The 9,975-nt window shown below is 47.6% G+C and overlaps 1 protein-coding gene across 4 annotated transcripts in view; it reads right to left on the bottom strand.

Moving 5' to 3' along the window:
- Positions 1-9,975, bottom strand: part of TBX4 (T-box 4) — an 81,052-nt gene that overhangs the window by 4,650 nt on the left and 66,427 nt on the right. For all 4 annotated transcript variants that reach the window (XM_025210088.1, XM_025210074.1, XM_025210092.1 and 1 more), the window contains one exon: positions 7,859-8,011. In XM_025210088.1, coding sequence (XP_025065873.1) covers positions 7,859-8,011 — 153 coding nt within the window. The remainder of the gene's footprint in view (positions 1-7,858; positions 8,012-9,975) is intronic.

Here is a 9,975-nt window from a genome sequence, read left to right on the forward strand (position 1 = left end):
GCGATTCAGCTACTAAGAGCTGTTATAGCGGAGGAAGGGCTTGGTAAGTTCAAAGCTGGGGGAGAGGCTCAAGATACAAACTTTAGATCTAGATCTGAACTTCTCCAAAGCTTTTATGTTGTTACGCTGAGCTTGATGGAGCTTCTGAAGCCAAGGTTTTGGCTTTGCCTGTTGTTGAGCTAATTGCTAACTGTGCTGTTAGGAGCTGAAAGCAAGCTTCCCAAGGTTAGGACTCTGTTTGCATGCAGGACCATCGTGATTGAAAATGTATCTTCTGTGGTCCTCGCTCAATAAAGAAAAGTCCTTCTTATACCTTGATGACAGAGACCTGCAAGATTTTAAGTAAATGTCACCCCCGCACCCTTACCACCCAGGCACCATGCTAGTAGTCCTTTCCTCCTGCATGAGAAGATGCAAAATTCAGTAATACTGGGTGTGTCTGTACGTGCATTTACACTGGCTTAAATTTACTGCGCAGTAAGCAGGAATAGGCTGGTGTCTATACAGGCAGGTGTTAAAGCACATTAATCCTGTGTGTGGACTGACTTGGGAGTAAAGTTAGTCCCAAGTCAGTCCACACACACACACACAGTGTTACTGTGCAGTAAGCTGTCTACACGTGCATTATGGCACAGAAACTAATTGGGTGTACATTTGATACCTGCATGATGCGGTTATCAAATGTACGCTCAAGTCAGCATAAGTCACAATATTCACTACACGGTACAGGTGTGCACGTGTAGACAGATGCCTGTACCTTGCAGTAATTTCAGTTACTGCGCAGTAAATGTGCATGTGTAGAAGCAGTTAACCAACAGTAGACTTTCAGTAGCTTCCCAGAGCTGGTGTGTAGCACAACACTGAAAAAAACCTCATATTTTTGAAAATGTGAGTGAAATTGTAACCAAGGGTACTGCTATAACTGACCCGTGGCTGCAGAATTGAAAAAGTGTGGCTAAACTGATGAACAAAATTGTGTGGGGTAGAGGAAAATTGAATTTTGAAGTATTTACTGCTTTTACCCTGCTTGAAACACTAGTAAATCCATGTATGATACCCACACACCCAGACATCAGAGTCCTATGGAAGAGTTGTTGTTGTTAGTGTAGTTGTTTGTCTGTAGTGCTCATTTAGTAATCTTTTAACAAAAGACTTTCATAGACAAATGGGAAGGGAGTGAGAAGACTGACGGGGGGTCACTGGAAAATTTGGCGTTGTCATTAAGCCAGGCAGAAAGGTACAGCAAGAGCAGCTTATGGAGAAAGACTGTAGTTACCATCATAAGTTGGGCAATCAGCCATGATTATTACTGCTACCCTAGTGAAAATGCCAAATAGTCTTTAAGGACCACAAATGATTAGGAACTCAGTTTTACTTCTCTCCAAATTAACTGAAAACGGATCCTGGAAAGGAGGAAATGGGTTCATGGTCTTTTCAGGCTGGAGAACTTCAGTTCGAAATGTTCTCTCTATGCCGATCTATACCTGGTGGTTAACATGCTGCTAGATCATTTCCTCTAGGCCAGGGGACTTCATAGGACTAAAATTCTACCATATCCTCCGGTGATGTCCAGTGTTACAACGCCTGTTGAATCACCAGACGTATCTCCTACCCCACCAGGAGTTGTGCTTGGAGTCCAGATACTTCAAGGGTCCCAGTCTTACTGATCGTTATGGGACTGGATAACACAATTGCTGCTGCTGAACTGCCATGTGGTTTCCCCACCTAACTTCAGTCCTTTCTGAGTCCATCCAGTATAGTCTAAGAGCACTGTGTGTGGGGCTGGGGAGAGAGAGGGGAAACACCGCAATCCAGGTACGTCTGATGTCTCTGCAGGAGTGCTGCAAATGCACGCTGGCCCAAAGCCAGCTCTCCTGTAAGGTGGCTGAGTGGCATTTAGGGCCAGTTATGCAGACATTAGAGCCTTGTACCCATGCACAACCTGTCTTGTCCTTCTGGGTGATCTGCTCTGCCCCTATACCTCTCTCATGTTCTTGTTCTCTCCAGGAAGGCTGTAATCCCATGCAAGTCTTGGAAAAAAAGGGAGAGGAGCAAACAGAAACAGGACAGGTCAGTGGTGTCATGCTTGGTGCATTTGCCCAGGAAGTGATTGTCAAGCCCAAGGTGTTTATTCACATTTGCTACTTGAACCCTTCTGTCTTGCTTCTCAGAGCAGTGCTACGTAGGCATAGGACCTAACATCCGCATAACTGGCCCTAAATGCCACTTAGGCTGCTTTTAGCAGACTTTTAGCTGCTTACTGTCCTGAACTGGACTGGGGCCATTGAGCTGGTGGGGTTCTTCACCAATGCACAACACCGCACAACAACCCTAAAAACCACAGCCCTTAGCAAGTAGCTGATGGCTTTTTCAGTTCACTAAGTCATACTTCATATGTCCATGGCAACAAAGGAAAGCACAGAGCCTGGATTCACAAAAATCTTAGTTATTAGAGAGCCTGCCAGCATTTTTGGTGTGGAGACTGGGCCAGACTCTCGGATGTTCCTTAGGCATATATGGAAAGGGACATTATTCATGTCTGTGGATTTACTCCAAGCTCACCGAGGGCACTAGCTGCACGACTGCAACCAGGTCACTTGTGGGAAAAAAAACGGGGCTGGCTTCGGCACTCTTGAAAACGTTACCCATAGTCTCACCCTCATCACCTGGGGCCAAGTTCAGGTTCCTACCCCACAACTGACAGGCCCAGCAAAGGAGGGCACTAGATATGGGGTGTGAGGGAACATTAAAAAACGACCCTGTTCTGTTTACAGCTGCTTGTCTGCCCCTGGACTTCAAACTGCACGTGTGTGTCTTGGCATCCTTCTCCAGGCGCTTCCTTGGTTTTCTGAAGACAGGCGAAGAAGCAGCAGAAGAGAATCTGTCTCCAAGCCAGTTTATAAAGCATTGCGATGCACTTGGACACCTGCCTTTGATTGACTGCAGTGGTGCTGCTCGCGTGCTTTTTCAGGGCTAATCGCTGCCTCCGCAACCTCACCTTGTTTTTTGCATGTGACACGATGCAAAGAAAAGAAAAACTAGGTAAGAAATGTAGATTCAGCAATAAGCAAAGAAGTGACTTGCAAGCGTTGGCTCTAGGGCGCTCACGTCACACGTGGTGGGTGTTGGCTGGTCTGGGTTGGATGCACTTACCTATTTTTTCCATACTCCTTCAGTTTTTCTCCTCACTGCTTCCCATCATCTACAGCCTTGGATTCTCTGGCTATTTACTGCCGTTTCTCGCTCATAAAAAACTCAGTCTCTTCAACAAATCTCCATGCACTTCCATCTCCACATAAATCCCTGCACTTCTTTCCTCTCCCCACCTCTGCCTTAAGCTTTTCTCAATTCTTGCCTTTTAGTGCAGCCTTTATTTCTTCCTGTTATTTACCTTGAATCTCACATACTTGGCTTTCCCCTGCCTGCGTGCCAAGTGACATGGTCCTCTTTTAACAGTAAGTTCTTGTGTCTCTCCTTCTAACGCTGGTCTTTTCTCAAGTGGTGTTTGCTTTTGTGTTTGCCTTCCAGTGGGGCAGGGCCCTGCCTATTGTTCAGCTTGTCAAATCCAGCAGACATCTCTAACGTTTTGGCCAGGAGGAGCCATTCTGGTGGCCTCTCCATGTTGCCCTCAAATTGGAGGCACCAGCTCTTGAAAGGCTACTGCTCTTCTTATAGTTTCATAGATGTTAGGGGCTGGAAGAGAGCTTACAGATCATCAGGTCCAGCCCCCCTGCACTTGGGCAGGAAAGACTGCTGGGATCAGATGACCCCAGCAAGGTGGGCATCAAGACATTTCTTGGAGATCGCCAGGGTGGGTGACTGCACTGCCTCTGGGAGGGAGCCTGTTCCAAACCCTCGGCACACGACTTGTAAAGAAGTGTTTCCTTATGTCTAGCCTGAAGCGATCTTCAATAAGTTTGTGCCCATTATTTCTTGTCCTCCCCTGGGGGGGTCTTGGTGAACAGATGCTCCCCCAAGCCCTTGACATACTTCTAGACTGCCACCAAGTCCCCTCTGAGTCTTCTCTTCTCCAGGCTGAACAATCCTAAGTCTTTCAGCATCTCCTCGTACGACCTGTTCTCCAGAGGTCTCTAATCACGCGCGTGGCCCTCCTTTGGACTCTCTCAAGCTTCTTCTTGATGGCTGCTCCCTCTGGCACTCAGCTTCTGTAGCCTCTTCTGTCTTTCCCATCTTCCCTTCCAGCAGCCCCCTTCCTTCCCTCTGCCCCAGGAATGCAGCCCTGCCATTCTCCAAACAGAGTGTCTCCTCCTTCTTGGGCCCCTGCTCACTCGGTAGTAGGTTATGAGCTGCTCTCACACACACACCAGATCATTTAGGACTAAAACACTAGCCCAGGGGCTTGTCCCTCTGCATGTCCCTGGGATCCTTTCCAAATGGGCACACCATGCACCCCTACACACTTAAGCTTCTAAGGCCCTTTGGCAGCAAGGGTATATAAAGGTTTAAGAAATATCATAGATAGAACAGATCAGACAGAAGGCAAGACACACTCTTGCAGAGTAGTTGCAGTGCATAAAAAGGCAAAAACCATGGCGTGTACATACGCCCTATGTCCCTGGACTCCAGTCCTACCGCTGTGACGCTGGCAGAGGCAGACTCTGGGTGGCCAGCTCGCAGCTTCAGTCCTGCTGCTTCCTGGCCTGGGCTTGCTGGTAGCTACTTCCACCATCCAGCATTTTTGGCCTCTGGGGATTTCTCTTTCCAAGGACTTGCAAGAATGTCGTTATAAATAGCCATGCTTGGTTAAAAAATATATCCTTTACCCAAACAAACAAATGAATGAGAAAGCTCCTGTCATACTAATTAATATATGTGATCGGGTGATGTACGTGATTGGAGACACATGAATTTAACTAGCATGGGGGGGGCTGCTTTTAACAGGGATGTCGATATCTACTCTAGGCAGACTGTAAACGCAGCCTGGGACTGATGCTCCTGGCTGTTTCGGATGGAGCTGGTGCTCTGTTTTTTCTCCTTTGAGTCCACAGTGGATTCTGTGGTAGCTTAACAATCATCTGACGAACCGCAAGGAGCTTAGGGGTTTTGCCCAACCCCCACCCACAAACCAGTCTGCAACCAGGCAAGTTTTAATTTAATGTCTTTATTTAGTAACCCTGTAGCCTACATTTGGGCTTGGTTCTAGTTCAGTCACAACATAGCTTTAACGAGCCGTTTATTGCCAGAGAAATGCAACATTTTTTTTTCCATGGCATTCCACCTCTTCTCTCCTTTTTTACAAGTCATTTGCAATTTGCTGGTGGGCAGAGAGATGTCAGAACTCAACTATTTCTGCTTTTGGGGTGAAAACCCTGCCCTTCACTATAACATTTTTGCTCTGAAGTGAAATCCTGACCCCTTTAATTTTTATGGTAGTTTTGCCACTGACTTCAGATTTTGGTCCTTGGTAGTAGGTTATGAGCTGCTCACATGGTTTCATCCAACCCAGAAAAGAAAGATGGGGGCAATATGCCAGGACATAAGCCTGCATGCAGGGGAAATTTTATCCGTTATACCCTCATTTTTGGGGGGCTTCATAATAAACAAGAGCGTGAGTTGTACAGTTTCTCTTAGGAAGCGCCTCTCTCCCTACCTGAACACTCCTTCCATAGAAGCATTTGGCTTTCTGCTGAAATCCAGGAGGCTGCACCCTTTCAGCTACAAGCGGGGGCTTTTAGTATTTCTGTCTGAAAGACTGGATGTGTGCTGGGAAGCTCACTGAGCTCAGGGCTGCTGGGTGGGTGCAAGGCTGGAAGCCCTTGCTGCGAGGGCTCTAGCTGAGGCCGATTCCCTCGGGAGCTGTACGGCGGCCTGCAATCTCCAGCCCCGTGCAGCACCAGGTTAAAATCCAGGCAATAGCCAAGAGCCCTTTATCCATTTAGGTTAGACTGAGTGCCATTCTTTTTTTCTTTTTTTTTTTGTAGGGATGCTTTGGAGGAGACATTAACAAAGCCGTTCGCTGCTGAATGGACAGATTTCCAGGAAAGCTCAAGTCTACAATGGCCGCATTTTCTACAGGACTCAGCCTCAGCCACGGCTGCTGCTCTCCCGACACCTGCAGAGTGCCCCGAGTCCTACTGAAAAGCTGACCAAAAAGATCCTTCGTCCCTCTTCATAAGACCAAGGGTTTGTCCTCCTGGATCTACCCTCAGCCTCCTTCGCTACCGGCCTCCACCTCCGAGGCGGCTGCACGTCAATGACTTTGGAAACATGAAGTTTAGGAAATACTTGGGGATCTTTCGGGATGAAAGGTCCTATTGACACGTAAATATTACAAGCACCTAATAAATAAGCTCTTCCGTCCCTTCTTGGTTAACCATGTTAGTCACCTGACACAACTACAGCTTTGCAAGGAGTACTCACGTTAGTGTTTGGCCCATTTCATTTTGAACACACAGAGCTGTGTTTCCCCTGCACTTCCACCTGGCTCCCTAAGTGCATAACTTGCACAGGCTTCTGCCATTCAAATGTCAAAGCAGAACTGAACCTACTTGTGTGAGGAGGCCTGTCAGACACACCAGACGGGACCAGGACGTCTACATTTGCAACGCGTAGAGGAGGAGTTGGTATGGGAACATGCTGTGCAGCTTTTACCCTTCGCCAAAGCCAGCCAGCTACAGATTCAAGGATCTCCACACAGTTTCCAAACCTGCTCAGCGTTACACATTCGGGTACACGGCAGATGTCAGAGACAATTGCTGGCAGTTATGGGAAGGTGGCAACTAAGCTGTGATGGTGCCATCTGTCCAGCTTGCTTGGAAATGCTGATGATTATAAGATGCCCCTATGTCCCCAAGTCCATGGCCCCTTTCCTGTAGCTTCATGCTACATATTACATCCCTGCCCCACCGCTGCTCCACCACAAACACCCAGTGCTGTAAGCAAACGGACCTGTTTGAACCAACTTGCTAATGAACATGAGACCGCCGGAGGATTCGTGGAGGTCTGGGACCCTACCCTCAAAACAGGGTCTACCTCTGGACAGCTTCAGCTTACACTAAGAGTTCCTCTATACATTTAAAAAAAAAGCACAAAGAGGAAAAGAACGTCCATTACTTAATGGGTCAAGTTCCTCTTTCTTTTTTCTGCCTCCAGCGCTCCCTTTACATTCTCCCCTCCGTTGATACCGTCCACATCGCCCACGATACACATGCCCTTTCAGATAAACCCTACCAAATCTGGCTATTCCCCACCTGCTCAAGAACAAATAGCAAGTTGAATTTTGTGTGATCTATGACAACACCTGACATGCATCCAAAGACACAGCTGAGTCCCGTGTATTTTATATTCCCCCCGAAAAACAAAACACAAACACAAAACCCCTCCTTCCTCCTTCGTTTAACCACAAGAAAAAGCTCTTAACTACCCTTTTTTGAGGTCACATTCCTTGTGTGTCTCACTGAATACATATACCATAATTACTTTTCACTGTAGATTTATGAGCAAGCTTTACCCGTCATTATTAGATCTGCTTGCTATTTTGAATGACAAAGTTTATGAGTGCTCCGATTCATTAGTTTCTGTATTAGCTGAGGCTGCCAAGTATTTTTACCCAATACATTTTTTTTTTCTTATTTCTCCTGAGCTACATCCTCTGCCTCTGGCCTAACAGGCGCTGTGCTTGGAGGGGCACTTACTCAGCTGGAAGAGTTCATGTTCCTGCACAATAGCAACATGTAAAATAAATACGCTATGCTTTGAAGCGCAGTACCCACAACGATGGTTACATACCTGTGCCTGTAAAAAAAATCACAGTCCATTTTGGTCTAGGTTAGGAAGACTACAAACTTCAAAAGCAACAACCAAAATAAAGCAGATTTTGTTACCAAAAAAGCCATACCTTATGATTCTGATAGGAGGTCACTGATATAAAGGATGTTTCAGGAAACACGTGTGTGCAGAAGGCTGTGTTCTTCGACCCAAAGGCGTTGTTTTCATCTGCTTTCACAATGTGCAGCCGTGGCTGGTATTTATGCATTGAGTTAAGAATGATCTGAAATGCAATTAATAAAAATGATACGTCTTTTAAACTAACTGTAATGCTTCAATAGAATTAAAAATGGGAAATGCAAGTGTTAATAAAAAATGTCACGACAAAGCATGAGCTTTGATTGCAAATCGGGACAGAAAGAGAGAGCCGAGCTCTGTAATTTCCCACTTGGATTTTTTTTCTTGGCTGTGGCAACTTGGTGGGTTTTTTTCTTTTTTAATATTCTCATCTCGGTACACGTTGAGGGTGCATGAGTTGTTTGCCAACAGATGAGCGTGGGATCCATAAACAGGCATTACAGCTCCATTACCGTGCTCAGTAACTTACAGCCTAAGGCAAGCGTCGGTCCTGGCAGCTGTAGGTGCAAAAACAACTTCCGCCTCTCGCACGCAGCTCGAACACAGCAGATCGGGCACCACGTCGGTGCATTCGGCCCGTGTGCGCGGTGCACGAGGGAGCGCACGCACAGGGACCTGGGGGATGTGAGTCTAGCTCCTGTTTGCATGCATCTCAAAGGTCAAGCCCCCTCGTCCCCCCCGACACAGTGTTGGCACAGATGCCTAAAGTCGGCCTCTGGCTTGGAGTGGAAAGTCGGTGGTGTTGGTGTAGCGGCAGGAGGCGCTGAGCAGGCCAGCAGAGCAGGCTGGAGGGCACTAAGGGCACTGCCTGGGGGATCACAGTCCTGGACGACCGAGGTTTGCTGCAGAAATGGGCCAATTGAGCTGCACTCACAACCGCTTGGGGAAGACAGAACCAGGCCGCTCAGTCGCCTGTATAGTCTCACACGCATTCATTTTGCTCATGTTACAAAAATAAATGTGTTGGTGCCTATATTACTAGTCAAAAAGCCCTTCTCCGTCTTCTCCTTATCTCCTTCCTGGCGTAAGGTTTAGTCCCTTTATCTGCTCTTTTCCCCTGTACTCTGATTTCATCCTGCCATTCTCCCCAGGGCCTCATTCATCTCGACATGGGAGCGTGAGGCTTTTTTCCCAACCAGTCTTTTCAAATCCCCAACTCCTTCCCACAGCTGCCCAGCTGGTCAGCGGGGAAACTAGTCGTGTCACTCTCGGAGGGGGAAGAGCCAGCAAGGTAAATGGAGTAGGATTGTAACGGGCCAAACCTTCAGCTGGCGGAAACGGAGGCTGCTCCCTTGAAGTCTGTGAAGCTGGGCGGGCGTACAGAGGCGGAGGAGCTGGTTTAAACAAGCGGTGCAATAGAAACGAAAGGGCCCAACCCTATGCTCTGCCTTCGTGCCCTCGCGTGCTGCCGCAGTTCAGTTGTTCTGCGTTTCACACGGCGGAGCAGGTACTGGACGGTAGCGTCTGCGCTCTTAAACCTCCTCCTCTGGCCGGCTGTACGGTAACTCTGCCCACAGTAGCTGGCTCCATCATATACCGTATAAATGCAATTTTTATTGTTGACATTTTCCAGACACCCCCCTCCCTCTTCCCCAAGAGGAAGAATGAGGAATTTTTGGCATTTTATCAGCGTCGCATCGTTTCTCTTAACCATTCTGCTGCTGTTTTAGTGCAGGGCTTGGCCCTTGGAGAGTTGCTTGCCTAGTACTCTTCTCTGTCCCTTCAAGAGCCAAGCCCTGGTAAAACAAGTCCACAGCAGAACAAGAGTATGTCTTAATTCTTAATAAGAGTTGAGCCAGTTAAGCAGTTGAGGCAGTTCAGGGCAGTGCTGTCTTTCACTACCTGCTTTTTGCAGTCAAGGGAGCACTCAGGGATGAAGTGCCTTGCCCAAGGTCCCACAGCAAGTCAGTGGCAGAGCCAGACAAGATTGCTCAACCTGCCCAGTGCAGCGCTGAACACCCTGGCCAGAGTCCCCCGATTCCGGCTCCACCTGTCCTATAAATCATGCCTTGACGTTCACTTGAAAAGATGCTACAGCAATGGGCAAAGCTAAGGTGACTATTGCAGAGTCTGAGAAGACGTCTGCACTGCATTACAGGGTTTCAGCAG

The sequence above is a fragment of the Alligator sinensis genome, unplaced genomic scaffold (assembly GCF_000455745.1).
Source record: "Alligator sinensis unplaced genomic scaffold, ASM45574v1 scaffold118_1, whole genome shotgun sequence".
Taxonomy (NCBI): Eukaryota; Metazoa; Chordata; order Crocodylia; family Alligatoridae; genus Alligator; species Alligator sinensis.